Below are 15,506 nucleotides of genomic sequence, written 5' to 3'. Positions count from 1 at the left end.
CTGCAGACTGTTAATCCCCTTTCTCATCTGCAGAAGGATATTCCTACGGGCCAAGGAAGCACGATTTGGAGGTCCTGTCCAATCGGTGTTCCGGGTCCTGCGCATCACGCTAGAAGAGACCGCAGTAATCCAGACTAGATCAGCGCCCCCGTGGGAACCAGGTGAGCGTTACACTTGTCACATCCTTGGTAAATATTCATGGCTCACTTGCAGGCTCCATACATAATGTGAGGAAAAGGTTACATTCTACTTAACCGCTTTTTGGCTTGGGAACTATAAACATGTGAAAGTAAGGCAAATAGCTAAAACGGTTTTGTGCGATATGTTTCATTGTGCTGGAGGAAGGCAGAGATTGTAGGCAGCTAACTGCCGCTTTGCATGTGCTTTCAAAATAAAAATCCCCTTTGCAGTTCTTAACACAAGGCCATGAATAGTAAATTGCACCCACTTTAAACACTCTGCTTTAAGAAAGAATGTGGCCCCCAGTGCCTATTGGCTGCCGGGAGGGGGTGAGGGGCGTTTGTCTCTCTAGAGCAGTGGTCTTCAAACTTTTTTGGCCTGGGCCCCCACGAGCAAAGTTTGGGCAGGCCGGGCTCCCCCAAAAGTGCCAGATGGACAGTATGTAGAAATCGCTATGAACTTTTGCGTGGCGTCACCGCACCCTACTCCCAGTACAGACCCTGGGCTCTCCCCACCCTACTCCCACCACTATCCCAGTGCTGCCGCCCATCCTGCCCCCACCACAGTCCCATAACACAAGCATACACACATCCATACACAATTAAATAAAAAATAAATTTCCATAAACGTACCTCGCGTGGTTGCTAAAATGCCCTGCTCCAGGTTGCTCTGCCCGTATGTGCGAGGAGGTGCAGGAGCACCCCCTCGCACATACATACATGCAGTGCTCCAGCCAGCATTTCCAATGAGCTATGCAAGGCTGGCAAAGCAAAACACCCCCAGCGTTGCATGGCTCAGTGAGCATGTGCGGCTGGGGAACTGAACTGTCAAAGGCAAACAGTGTTTCCCTTTGACAGTTCAGCCAGCCCAGGAGCTCTCCCTTAGCTGGAAAAAGCATCTGAGGGAGTGCTCAGTGTTATACTGGGCTGGCTCCTCGGCTCCTCCATAATGGATGAGGGGGCCAGTGGGTGGACGCCCCCTCACCCATTATGGATGAGCTGGCAGGCTTGGATTGGCCTATAGGGCAATAGGGCGATGACAGTACCAAAAATGCAAAATGCTAGTGTAGGCCAGTAAAAATGGGTCCCTTTTTTTGGCCAATGTGGGTCTGTTTGAGGAGTTACTTCACTATGCAGCTAGTAGTTTTGACCATTGTTGCTGAATAAATAGTCATTAAATATCAGCATCTGTTTACATTTGAACAAAAAACAACCCCTTGGGTACTATTCAAACAGTCTGTGACTAAACACTGAATATCCATTTGCAACTGCTGGCCATTTTTTCATTGGTGCCTAAGACCGTTTTATGGCCCAGTCTGAGCATGTGAGCTGCCCCTTCCCATTTCCTCCAATCTAAAAAAAAAAAAAAAAGAAAAATTGCTGGGCTCTGGCGACCCCACTGGGATGCAGCCACGCCCCCCTGGGGGGGCATGCCCCACAGTTTGAAGACCTCTGCTCTAGAGTCACAGCAGGAGGTTGAAAGGTGACAAGTTACCTCACCAGAAGAAACAAAGGAAACCTTGGCAAGCTTCACCGTCATCATGCATGCTGCACGTGTGCCGCCTGTGTGCTCGGAGTGGACTGCAGCAGCTTCCTGTCATCATGCATGCTGCACGTGTGCCGCTTGTGTGCTCGGAGTGGACTGCAGCAGCTTCCTGTCATCATGCATGCTGCACGTGTACCGCCTGTGTGCTCGGAGTGGACTGCAGCAGCTTCCTGTCATCATGCATGCTGCACGTGTGCCGCCTGTGTGCTCGGAGTGGACTGCAGCAGCTTCCTGTCATCATGCATGCTGCAGCATGTGCCGCCTGTGTGCTCGGAGTGGACTGCAGCAGCTTCCTGTCATCATGCATGCTGCACGTGTGCCCCCCGTGCGTTCAGAGTGGACTGCAGCACGCTTAGGGACTGTGAGCACACGGTCCACGCTGCAGCCTGCAAGAGGGAGTGCACGGCATGCTCGGAGCGGGGCCCTAGCAGGCGCGGGGCCAAGTGCAGCCACACATACTGCACACGCCTACGGCCGGCCCTGGGCGCACTCAGCGGTAACGATTTGTAGGCAGAAACTGCCCACCCCCTAATAAAAGTGGTCACTTGGGGTTAAAGTACTGCAAACACCAGGTGGCACACCTCAGGTATGAGAGACTACTTTGTGGTGAGAATGTTCTGTTTAACCTAAAAGAGAGAAAGCGGTTCATACCCCAGCATGGAAGAATTGACCCTTTTCCGTCTACTGTTACCCATTTCATCGTTCTCTAAGCACTGTGGGCCTCAATTGCTGTAACCGCCACGTGGTCTCGTGGACTTACCACAGGATTACAAGTGGTAGTAATTCCCCATTTTTGGAATCCACGGGACTCAATGCAGATTTTTTGCAGATTTGGGGCAGCGGAATTGTCGTGCGGGAAATCCACGATTTCTGGAGGTAAAGTGTAGGATTTACCTCCAGCAACAAGCTGCAGCTGAATCTGCTACTTTCCTCTCAAAATCGGTGGATTTACCGCACAGTAATTCCACTGGTTGTAAATGCACCAAAATGTATAGTTTAGCAGTATAGCAAAAGTGGGGTGGGTGGTAACGGAATTACTACCACTTTTTCCTGACACAGGCAGACCTTTAATGAGACCCTGTTACTGGTGTGTGGTTTTAAAGTCAGTGCATATAATGGGCATCCTTACAAGTTTGGCGGTATTCCGGTAGCAAATCCATGGGAATATCGCCAAACAGAGTTATCGTTACCACCACTTGGTCCAGCAGAATTCCCGCTGGATTACAAGTGGTGGTATAGGACTCCATGGGGCTTTCGGCGGAATTACCTCCGGCGGTAATTCCACCATCAGTAATTCCATTGGTTTTGCTGACTTTTGGTGGTAAGGTGGCAGAGTTACCTCCAGCACTTTGCTGGAGGGTTTTCCTCCACCTCACCATCAAAGCTGTAGTATGGCAGTGTGGTAATGTAGTGGTAACAGAATTAGCACTAGATTGCCACATTTTTACCCCACACCGCCATAGTTGTAATGAGGACCAACGTTTTTAGCCTGGGTAATTATCTATTCATCTGAAAGTGTGTGTCTGACATCCCAGAGGTCTGCAACCTGTGGCTCACAACGTGTTTTGGACTGCAACTCCCATCATCCTTCTTCATTAACTATACTGGCCAGTGGTGAGCGGAGTTGTAGTCCAAGGCATCTGGCGAGTCAAAGGTTGCTGACAGTTCAAGCTCCAAGGAGCCAGGCCTGCAACTATCCACAGAGAAGCCAAAGCCGACCATGCCACCTCTTCTGGATTCTCGCCAGACCCTCTAGTCCTACGAAGTAGCACCCTAGGGGATTCACTTCGCTGTCACATCATATACGTGTTCTGTACATTCATTCATTCATGCATTTATTCAACACATTGTTAATGTCTATGTCCACAAAAGCTGCACAAAGGCAGCATAAGCGACCCATCCAGGTGACTACTGGACACGTTCCAGCTCCTGTACCTCTGTCGTGGTGAAATGTTCCAGCGCAGTTTCCGCGGTCCACAGGAAGCTCCCGGCGTGACGATATTCTCACCAGTTCTCTGGAAAAAATCCATGGAAATTCTGGGGCTCACACCCCCCTTCAGTGGTTCCAGGAAGGTAGAAGACATTGTCCCTGTCCAATAATATAGAAAGCTGCTGCCACTCTCGCCACATCCTCCACTCTTGGCGCCCAATATCTTCATCTTCAAAAGATACCCTATCAGAGGGCTTCTTACAGGCCAACAAAAGAAACCCTATCAGAGGGCTTCTTACAGGCCAACAAAAGATACCCGTTCAGAGGACTTCTTACAGGCCAACAAAAGATACTATATCAGGGGGCTTCTTACAGGCCAACAAAAGATACCCTATCAGAGGGCTTCTTACAGGCCAACAAAAGATACCCAATCAGAGGGCTTCTTACAGGCCAACAAAAGGCACCCTATCAGAGAGCTTCGTACAGGCCAACAAAAGATACCCTATCAGAGTGATTCTTACAGGCCAACAAAAGATACCCTATCAGAGGGATTCTTACAGGCCAACAAAAGATATCCTATCATCAGGCTTCTTACAGGCAACAAAAGATACCCGTTCAGAGGGCTTCTTACAGGCCAACAAAAGATACCCTATCAGAGAGCTTCGTACATGCCAACAAAAGATACCCTATCAGAGGGATTCTTACAGGCCAACAAAAGATACCCTATCAGAGGGATTCTTACAGGCCAACAAAAGATACCCGTTCAGAGGGCTTCTTACAGGCCAACAAAAGATACCCACCAGAGCGATTCTTACAGGCAAACAAAAGACACCCGTTCAGAGGGCTTCTTACAGACCTACATGCATGTAGGGGCCTCCTGCAAACGAACACAATGACAATGCTAAAAAGACAATCTTTTCACAGGCTGCATTTTCATGGACTGGACTTTTACGGGCCTCGTGTTACTAGTAAAATTGATTCCACTTAAAAAGCCAGACCATGAGAGCCATTATTCCCATCAATGCGCTCCATTAGGTATTGACTTCTGAATTAACAGTTGGTGAGAATGAGTGAACGCTCGGGGCAGAAGCCGGGCCTCCCTCCTCTGCGCAGGCTGGATCCAGCGGTCATCATTGCTGGATCCCACAGTCATCATCGCTGGATCCACCGGTCATCATCGCTGGATCCACCGGTCATCATTGCTGGATCCCACAGTCATCATCGCTGGATCCCCCGGTCATCATCACTGGATCCAACGGTCATCATTGCTGGATCCCCCGGTCATCATCGCTGGATCCAACGGTCATCATCGTTGGATCTGGTCTGATCATCACCTGGTGGACTTTGATTCAATCTCACGTCTGCGACATACGTCGGTACCCGCTAAGACCGATCTAGATGAGATTAGAAAGTGCACAGAGGATGTAAGGAAGCCTTGTGCAAGCCTTCCCCTTGCTGTTCTGGATTCATTTAGCATTTTATTCTCAAAGATCACAAAGTGTTTAAAAAAACACTGTACAAAAGGAACAACAGTGAGCAGAACAATCTCATTCCAAGTGCTTTACAATAGAAGAGTCGCGGCATATAGATGACGCCTGAACCTGAGGACGAGGAGGCATTGAGAGCGGAACATTCTAGCAGTGTGGACATTTATTGCACATTCACTAATCCACCAACAATTAGATTCTATATAAATCTTTACAAGTATTTACAGCTGGGGACAAGGGGAGTCTTCCAGAGATACAAGTTGCTATTTTAGGGTGATCTCGTTGGATAGCGGAATCCAATTGCTGACCTAGAAGCGCGTTACGTAGGTGTGAGTGGGGATGAGGAGGGGATGAGGAGGGCTTGAGGGTTCGAGCAGGGGTGGAGCTGGATATAGAGTTAGCGAGGTGGTGGCGGTGGAAGGATTATCCTGAGGAAGGATTCAAAGACCAGAAGAAGCGACTTAAGGAGAAGGCGCGGCTGCGTAGAAAGCCGGCCCGTGCTGAGGCAATGTGTGGGGCTGGGCGAGGAGTGAGGAAAGTTGCAGAAATTGCGGGAGGCTGAGTTGAGAACTTTGTCAATGTTGAAAAGGGTAATAGGGGAAGCCACCCCGGGATGCTGAGGCAGTATTAAGCTGGCAAAGGACAAGGGCTATGGCATTGGCAGGTGAAAAGTGGCATTGGTCGGTGTCACAGTGAAGAAATTAACATCCAATTTGAACCCAGTTACAAGCTCACTTATCCTTTTTATTTTGAGCCGCCAACACTGGGACTAGGCTTTAGCTAAACCCACAGGGGCCATTAGTGGGGATTGTCCTCATGAAGGCAATGGGTAACCTCAACTTGGAGGCCCTCAAGAGCTGCTGCTGTAGACTTAGACCTCTCCACGACTGTACAATTTTACTCAGGGCCAAGCTTCTGGGCATTATCTCCTGCTTCCCTTCCTCTCCAACCTCTCTTAGTTTTCATTCTCACCCACCTCTCTCTCTTCCTTCTCCCCAATATGTCCCTTGCTACTTCCCTCTCTTCTGTTCTTTCTCTTGCTCCAGTGATACACCCCTCTTTTCTCTCCGTTCCTGTCCTACTCTTACACCTCATTTCCTGTCTTCCTCCTCGTCTTCCTCCTCGTCTTCATGCTCTCTCTTCCCCTCCTTGCCACTCCACTACATTTCCCCTCTCTCCTTCTTCTCTTGCTCGCCTCTCCGTCATGTTCTCTCCTCTCCTCCCTCACTGCATCGCCTCTCTGCTTCCTCGCTGCTCCGTCATGCCCGACTCTGCACTTCCCACCACCACACCAACAGCTCTGTGCCTAACACACAGTGAGCTGGTGCAGTGGTGCACCTTTAGGCAGCTGTGGAGTGGAGCAAGGACCAGGGCACAGAAGCATGAGGTGTGTGTGTGCAGTGATGAGTGACAGGTGAACCACTACAACTTTCCCAGTTGCCTGGCATTGGGCTGAGGCCCGCCTTGAGGCTAAGCTTCCCAGAGGTAGCAGAGCGGAGGTCTGCCTTCTTGTTTCCAGCGGGTCTTCCAGCTCAATCTCACTTGTTCCTCACCCTCATCCTAATATTCACAGGCCCCAATGGTTGGAGATAAGCTGGGTCTGGGTAAATGCCTAACACCGCCCTCCTTCATAACGATGAGGCTCGCAGACTGTGGATAATGCAGGCCCTTGAGAGACCCTCCTCAACAATTTCCCAAAGCCTTTCTGAAAGGCAACATGGCTTCCGAGGTGGGAGTTTCTGAGCATTCGCTCATGTAAAGAGGCTTAAATACCAATCGTAGAAGTGCTTCTGTACTTCAATATGGGACAATTTGTCGCTGAGATCCTGAGATTTTTAAGCAGCATTGCCACCATTTTTTACACACATGGGAATACCCAGACTGCTAGGGGATCCCATTTTCAGGCTACTGTCCTTGTGATCCCACACACGCAGACCTGGGATTCATCGCACACATGCAGTGATCCTGGGTGAAGGAGCCATTGCCAGAAGCTGCTTCCCAGAAGCCCAGGCAAGCTACATGAGCCCCACATGATCCCCACCGTGCATGGTGCTTAGACCACAAGAACTGTGGAGGTAGACATTTGCTGAAGCCATAGGATGATCTGATTAGTCGCCTTCCTGCAGCACGTGTGGCAGGTATTAGGGGGCACACACTGTCCTCAGGCAGACCCTGAATAACTGCCCTTTCCGCTCACAGGAGTATCACCTGCTGCCTCTTGTAGGCGAATCTCCGGGCAGTTGTGATGATCCAAGCACTGTATGCAAACAATCTCAGGAGCCTGTGCAGAAGTGTGGAACAACTGAGGACAGTCTTTCCCGCAGCTCACCGTGGAAAATGAGAACTAAAAGGGCGGAAAGGTTCGGAAGATTGTGACCACGGTGGTTATCAAGTAGCTGAAGTTTGTGTCCAATGACCATTTTGAGACAAGACCGCAATTTCAAGAGTCCGAGCTTCAAGGCAATGACAAAGGTATACTCTTTGATCTCAAGTTAAGGAATGGGGGAGAATGATACACAAGAGTTGTGCTTTCGTGGTACACACACAAACATGCATGCATTTTGAGACAATAGCTCAGCCTACTGGTCGGGTGGTAGTGATTACACAAGTGAAAGAGTCTATGATGGGGGATCGAAAAGCAGCAACCCGATAGGAACATCCTTCACACATAGATAACCGTGTACTGCCTATTTGAACACGTACTCAGTGACAGGTGCTGTAACTTGGGGTACTGCGTGCCAGAATTTGATATATAGTTGATTCCTGATCCATGATCAACGCGCAGTCGCTATTCACCCGTGTGGTTTTTTGCTCTGATAATTGACAGGATTTGGTAGCCCAGGAAGATGATGTTTGGAAAGGTGAGGGCATGACTTAATTTGGTGTATGCAGAATGCTGATAGAGGGGTGGGCCTGAAAAAGAGCCATTTGCATGTCAAGGTGTGCCTACCAGGCCTTCAGAAGCCATGTGCTCTACGAAAATGATTTCACCTATCTCCTGCATCGTCAAGATTATATAGTTTCATAACAAAAGAACAGGGAGCATCTGCGCCAGACCATCAAATATTAAAAGGACTGTGTCCGGTGCTGCCGATCCGTATCAAGTATGTTGCGGCATCGAGCACCCACATGCTTCGGAGCAGGGGCAGATGATGGATTGATGCCATCCTCGCGGGCTGATTGATAGTCATGATTAAACACTGTCAGAGAGATTCTACAGGGTGGTATTTTGTACATTTACAGATCACAGGGCAATGAGCGAGGCGACGATGAGTGTCAGCCGATTAGACTGTTGAACTCTTCTGCCCTCACTGCGCCACAGAGAATGCTACGAGTATGGAAGCATGTAAGTGATGCTCCATGAGTAGAGATCAAAGAGGTCGAATGGACCTCAACATCAACGTTCTACCATTTGCCAGACTTCCCTTCACCCCATGCTTCTGGACCATGTCCTTCACATTATGCTTTGCACCAAGCACCATCCACCCTATGTCTGTTACAACATGCCCTCCAACCGGTGCCCTTCAATCCATGCTCCTGCCACCCTCTGCAATTCACACTGCGACCAGGCCCTCCAAGTGACCCCTTCACAACATTCCTTCCACCTTATGCTTCTCAGCCCATGTTCTTCATTTCTTCTCCTCCAACGCAAGTCCTCCATACCCACACTTTACACCCTGTGTCCCACGCCCCCCGTGCGCTGCACACCACACCTGCTTTACCACTCTCTCTAATGCATGCCATCCACCACATTGTCTCTTCATCCATGCACTACTAAGCTCCATCAGGGACTGCTCCTGACCCTGGGTTCACAAATCCATCCCCTCCAGCACAGGGCTACATCCTGTCCATTCAACCCATCCCATGCGACCACACAATGTCAACGACCCATCCCCTCTGCACCGCTCCCTCGGCACAGAGATGCCATGGGGCTGTAGAGAAAAGACCCCCAAGTCTACAGGAACTGAGTAAATCTCCCCATTCCCCCATAGTGGCAATACATGCGGTCAATCCGTCAATGTCATTGGTCATTGCATGGTCAGCCAGGAGACCGCTCCCCCTTGGGCGGTTCTTAATCCCACGAAGATGGGCTCTTATGTACCTAGGGCCTGGTGGGCTCTTGTGTACCTACCGTCAGGCGCCACTTTTCCCAAGTGTCAGTAGAGGCTGTCAATGTGCCAATGATTATGTGCAGTCGGCCAGGGCTCCATCATATGCCAGTCCTGGGAGGTGGGTGTAGGAACCCCCTGCATGAGCCTGCTTCAAGGGATACACTGTGACAGAGTAGTCTGAGAGGTGGAATATTCCAGAAAGACTTCCGGGTCCTGTACGTGGGGCAGAGGTTCACATGGAGCAGGAACTCCATGCATTGCGTCCCTGATGGTGTAGCTCAAACATGCCCACCCCCCCCAACCTCTCATATAGATGTGGCCGGTGAAATTTCCTGGGCTGATTTTATCCTGGTGGGCGCCCTTCAGTTCATGTCCCTGGAGTGCCTGGTTAAGTTTGGTTTAAGAAGGATCCCAGACCTATATATATATGTATGTGTGTGTGAGTGTATGTGCGTGTGTGTATGTGTGTGGGTGTGTATGTGTGTGGGTGTGTATGTGTGTGGGTGTATGTGTGTATTTGTGTGTGGGTGTATATGTGTGTGGGTGTGTATGTGTGTGGGTGTATGTGTGTATTTGTGTGTGGGTGTATATGTGTGTGGGTGTATATGTGTGTGGGTGTGTATGTGTATGTGTGTGTGTGTGTGTGGGTGTGTATGCATGTGGGTGTGTATGTGTGTGTGTATTTGTGTGTATATGTATGTGTGTGTGTATGTGTGTGTGTGTATGTGTGTGGGTGTGTATGTGTGTGGGTGTGTATGCGTGTGGGTGTGTGTGTATGTGTATGTGTGTGTGTATGTGTGTGTTTGTATGTGTGTGGGTGTGTATGTGTGTGGGGGTGTGTGTGGGTGTGGGTGTGTGTATGTGTGTGTGTGTGTTTGTGTTTGGGTGTGTATGTGTGTGGGTGTGTGTGTGGGTGTGTATGTGTGTGGGTGTGGATGTGTGTGTGTGTGTGTATGTGTGTGGGTGTGTATGTGTGTGGGTGTTTGTGTGTGGGTGTGTGTGTGTGTGTGTTTGTGTGTGGGTGTGGATGTGTGGGGGTGTGTATGTGTGTGTGTGTGGGTGTGTGTGTGGGTGTGTATGTGTGTGTTGTGTGTGTGTGTGTGTGTGTATGTGTGTGGGTGTTTATGTGTGTGTGTGTGGGTGTGTGTGTATGTGTGTGGGTGTGGATGTGTGTGGGTGTGTATGTTTGTTTGTTTGTGTGTGTATATATTCAGAAGTGTTTAGGGCCTTGCTCAGAGCTTGGCCCAGTCGCTGGATCTGTTAACATGCACTTCAATAGTTACCCCAATATAGAGGCCTCTTTCCTTTTTCATGGGGGGAGGCACCGTCATGCGGCAAATTGACACCTTATGCACTTACTGGCACCATCCAAAGCCCCCTCGAAGTGCCAGCTCCCTCTCTTAGAACACTGAGAGAGAGAAGTGGGGCGCCCCTTGTGGCAGACACTTTATACCACGAGTACAAAACAGCATGTTCTCTCGTTGCAATAAAATAGAGAGGTTGGGACTTGTGGGGGGAGGGGCGTCTTTCATGTGCTCCAGTCCTGCTCGACACCCCTGGGAGTGGGCTATTGGGTTATTATTATTAATAAGATATTTATTGAGCGCAAACCGAGGATCCTAGCAACACGGTGAAGGAAGCAGAGAAACATGGAGCCGGGAGCTGAGGGCTGGGAGGGAGGGGAGGCTGTGGGTAATTTGTAGCAGGGGATCTACAAGCAGCCAGGGGAGGGAACAGTGGGGAGCAGCTCACCCAGTCTCAGCTAAGGGTGGGCCGGGGAGGGTGTGCGGCCTAGGAGTCAGGGAGGAGCCATTGCTTGCTACAGGAGTCATACACATTGAGCAAAAGACTTGATGCTCTGCACTTCCACGGCTGCCAGCCTTTCTACATTTCACGTTTGGGCAAAGCTCACACATCGCCCTGCAAAATGAGTCCTCTGGCCTCCCGGAAGCCTGACATAGACCCCCTTAAAATCACATTGACTGGTATACAAAACAACATGTTAAAGTAGAGATATAAACACACACACACACACACACACACGCTCTGCATCAGGCTACAATGCCAGGTAGCCATCGTTCTACTGTGGCTGGTAGCCATCACACCATTATGCTGGGCCACTGCAGTTGGTCGTCACACTGCCATGATAGGTGCCTATCAGAGTATCGTGGCGGGCAGCCAACACACTACAATGGCATTAGCTGTCCCACTTACCTTTGCCTATGGGGGTGGCGATTCCATTCATGAACTGGGAGAGTGCCTTGCCCGGAGAGCCAAGGGCATCAGCGGAGCTGAGGGAGGTGCCACTCAACAGGTCAATCGTGCCAGTTTGCTGCCGGAACTTTTCCAGCTCCTTGGAGAGGAGATTAAACTGCTGGCTCTGCATCCGGCATTTCTCTTCCAGCTCTCGAACCTTGGCCTGCAAAACAGTGACAAAAGAGGTGAAGCTGCACGGAGCAGGCTCTGCAAAACAGGGATAAAACCGGCGAAGCTGCGCGGACCAGGATCTGCAAAACAGGGACAGAAGAGGGGAAGCTTCGCGGACCAGGGTCTGCAAAACAGGGACAAAAGAGGTGATGCTGCGCGGACTAGGCTCTGCAAAACAGGGACAGAAGAGGTGAAGCTGCACGGAGCAGGCTCTGCAAAACAGGGACAATAGAGGTGAAGCTGTGTGGAGCAGGCTCTGCAAAACAAGGACAAAAGAGGTGAAGCTGCATGGAGCAGTCTCTGCAAAACAGGGACAAAAGAGGTGAAGCTGCACGGACCAGGCTCTGCACAAGAGATAAAGTAGAGGTAGAGCTACACGGCCAGGCTCTGCAAAACAGGGACAGAAGAGGTGAAGCTGTGCAGACCAGGCTCTGCAAAACCGGGACAAAAGAGGTGAAGCTGCATGGAGCAGTCTCTGCAAAGCAGCAGGGACAAAAGAGGTGAAGCTGCACGGACCAGGCCCTGCACAAGAGATACAGTAGAGGTGGAGCTACACTGACCAGGCTCTGCAAAACAGGGACAGAAGAGGTGAAGCTGTGCGGAGCAGGCTCTGCAAAACAGGGACAAAAGATGTGAAGCTGCACGGAGCAGGCTCTGCAAAACAGGGACAAAAGAGGTGAAGCTGGACGGACCAGGCTCTGCAAAACAGGGACAAAAGAGGCGAACCGGCATGGACCAAGCTCTGCAAAACAGGGACAGAAGAGGTGAAGCTGCATGGAGCAGGCTCTGCAAAACAGGGACAGAAGAGGTGAAGCTGCACGGAGCAGGTTCTGCAAAACAGGGACAAAAGAGGTGAAGCTGCACGGAGCAGGCTCTGCAAAACAGGGACAAAAGAGGTGAAGCTGCATGGACCAGGCTCTGCAAAACAGGGACAAAAGAGGTGAAGCTGCACAGAGTAGGCTCTGCAAAACAGGGACAAAAGAGGTGAAGCTACGCGTACCAGGCTCTGCACAAGTGATCCATTAGAGGTGGAGCTACATGGATCAGGCTCTGCACAATGTAAGGTCTAGTGGTGAAGCTGCGCAGACCAGGCCCTGCAAAACAGGGACAAAAGAGGTGAAGCTGCGCGGACCAGGCTCTGTAAATCAGGGACAAAAGAGGGGAAGCTGCACGGAGCAGGCTCTGAAAAACAGGGAAAAGAGAGGTGAAGCTACGCAGACCAGGCTCTGCACATGAGATACATTAGAGGTGGAGCTACATGGATCAGGCTCTGCACAATATAAAGTCTAGTGGTGAAGCTGCGTGGACCAGGCTCTGCAAAACAGGGACAAAAGAGGTGAAGCTGCGCAGACCAGGCTCTGCAAAACAGGGACAAAAGAGGTGAAGATGCATGGCCCAGGCTCTGCTCAAGAAATACAGTACAGGTGGAGCTACATGGACAAGACTTTGCACAACAGCAACATTATAGGTGGAGCCACACGGACCAGGCTCTGCAAAATAGGGACAGAAGAGGTGAAGCTGCGCGGACCAGGCTCTGCACAAGAGATACATTAGAGGTGGAGCTACATGGACAAGGCTCTGCAAAACAGGGACAGAAGAGGTGAAGCTGCGCGGACCAGGCTCTGCACAAGAGATACATTAGAGGTGGACCTACATGGAGCAGGCTCTGCACAAGAGATACAGTAAAGGTGGAGCTACATGGACCAAGCTCTGCACAAGAGATACATTAGAGGTGGCGCTACATGGAGCAGGCTCTGCACAAGAGACACAGTAAAGGTGAAGCTACGCGGACCAGGCTCTGCAAAACAGGGACAGAAGTGGTGAAGCTGCCCGGACCAGGCTCTGCAAAACAGGGGCAAAAGAGGTGAGGTTACGCGGACCATGCTCTGCACAAGAGATACAGTAGAGATGGAGCTACTTGGAGCCGGCTCTGCACAAGAGATACAGTAAAGGTGGAGCTACATAGAGCAGGTTCTGCACAACAGAGACATTAGAGGTGGAGCTAAATGGAGCAGGCTCTGCACAAGAGATACAGCAAAGATGGAGCTACATGGACCGAGCTCTGCACAAGAGATGCATTAGAGGTGGAGCTACATGGAGCAGGCTCTACAGAACAAAGACATTAGAGGTGTAGCTGCAAGGGCCAAGCTCTTCACAAGAGATACATTAGAGGTGGAGCTACACAGACTAGGCTCTGCACAACAGAGACATTAGAGGTGAAACTACATGGACCAGGCTCTGCACAAGAGATACATTAGAGGTGGAGCTACACGGATGAGGCCCTGCACAGTCTAAAGTCTAGAGGAGGAATTACATAGATCAGGCTCTACACAACGTAACGTCTAGAGGTGGAGCTACATGGATCAGGCTCTAGACAACGTAAAGTGTAGAGGTGAAGCTACGTGGACCAGGTTCTGCACAACAGAGACACTAGAGGTGGAGCTACATGGATCAGGCACTGGACAATGTAAAGTTTAGAGGTGGAACTATATGGAGCAGGCTCTGCACAATGTAAAGTCTAGAGCTGGAGCTACATGGAGCAGGCTCTTCACAAGAGAAACATTAGAGGTGGAGCTACATGGAATATTTTCTTTATAGTGGACATTTTAGAGGTGCAGCTACATGGATTAGGTTCTTTGTAGTGGAAATTCTAGAGGTGGAGCTACATGGATTAGGCTCTTTATATTGGACATTCTAGAGGTGGAGCTACACGGATTAGGTTCTTTATAGTGGAAATTCTAGAGGTGGAGCTACATGGATTAGCTTCTTTAAAGTGGAAAGTCAGAGGTAGAGCTACATGGAATAGGTTATTTCTAGTGGGAAGTCTAGATGTGGAGCTACATGGAACAGGTTCTTTACAGTGGGAAGTCTAGATATGGAGCTACATGGAACAGGTTATTTATAGCGGAAAGTCTAGAGGTGGAGCTACATGGAACAGGTACTTTACAGTGGAAAGTCTAGAGGTTGAGCTACATGGATTCGATTCTTTATAGTGGAAACTCTAGAGTTGGAGCTACATGGATTAACTTCTTTATAGTGGAAAGTCAGAGGTGCAGCTACATGGAACAGGTTCTTTCAGTGGAATGTCTAGAGGTGGAGCTACATGGAACAGGTTTTTTTTACAGTGGAAAGTCTAGAGGTGGAGCTACATAGAACATGTACTTTACAGTGGAAAGTCTAGAGGTGGAGCTACACGGAATTGTTTCTTTATATTGGAAAGTCTAGAGATGGGGCTTCATGGATCAGGTTCTTTAGAGTGGAAAGTCTAGAGGTGGAGCTACATGGATCAGGTTCTTTACAGTGGAAAGTCTAAAGGTGGAGCTTCATGGATCAGGTTCTTTTACAGTGGAAAGTCTAGAGGTGGAGCTTCATGGATCAGGTTGTTTACAGTGGAAAGTCTAGAGGTGGAGCTTCATGGATCAGGTTGTTTACAGTGGAAAGTCTAGAGGTGGAGCTTCATGGATCAGGTTCTTTACAGTGGAAAGAACAGGTTCATGGATCAGGTTCTTTAGTGTGGAAAGTCTAGAGGTGGAGCTTCATTGATCAGGTTCTTTACAGTGGAAAGTCTAGAGGAGGAGCTTCATGGATCAGGTTATTTACAGTGGAAAGTTTAGAGGTGGGGCTTCATGGATCAGGTTCTTTAGAGTGGAAAGTCTAGAGGTGGAGCTTCATGGATCAGGTTCTTTACAGTGGAAAGTCTAGAGGTGGAGCTTCATGGATCAGGTTCTTTACAGTGGAAAGTCTAAAGGTGGAGCTTCATGGATCAGGTTCTTTACAGTGGAAAGTCTAGAGGTGGAGCTTCATGGATCAGGTTCTTTACAGTGG

The 15,506-nt window shown here is 49.8% G+C and overlaps 1 protein-coding gene across 23 annotated transcripts in view; it reads right to left on the bottom strand.

The window, feature by feature from the left end:
- The window catches only part of RIMBP2 (RIMS binding protein 2), a 2,252,680-nt gene that overhangs the window by 690,406 nt on the left and 1,546,768 nt on the right, over positions 1-15,506 (bottom strand). For all 23 annotated transcript variants that reach the window (XM_069620091.1, XM_069620095.1, XM_069620096.1 and 20 more), the window contains one exon: positions 11,469-11,673. In XM_069620091.1, coding sequence (XP_069476192.1) covers positions 11,469-11,673 — 205 coding nt within the window. The remainder of the gene's footprint in view (positions 1-11,468; positions 11,674-15,506) is intronic.

The sequence above is a fragment of the Ambystoma mexicanum genome, chromosome 10, assembly GCF_040938575.1.
Source record: "Ambystoma mexicanum isolate Mex_15411 chromosome 10, UKY_AmexF1_1, whole genome shotgun sequence".
NCBI lineage: Eukaryota > Metazoa > Chordata > Amphibia > Caudata > Ambystomatidae > Ambystoma > Ambystoma mexicanum.
Note: the sequence above shows the minus strand (reverse complement) of the source record. Positions and strands in the feature narration are given on the sequence as shown.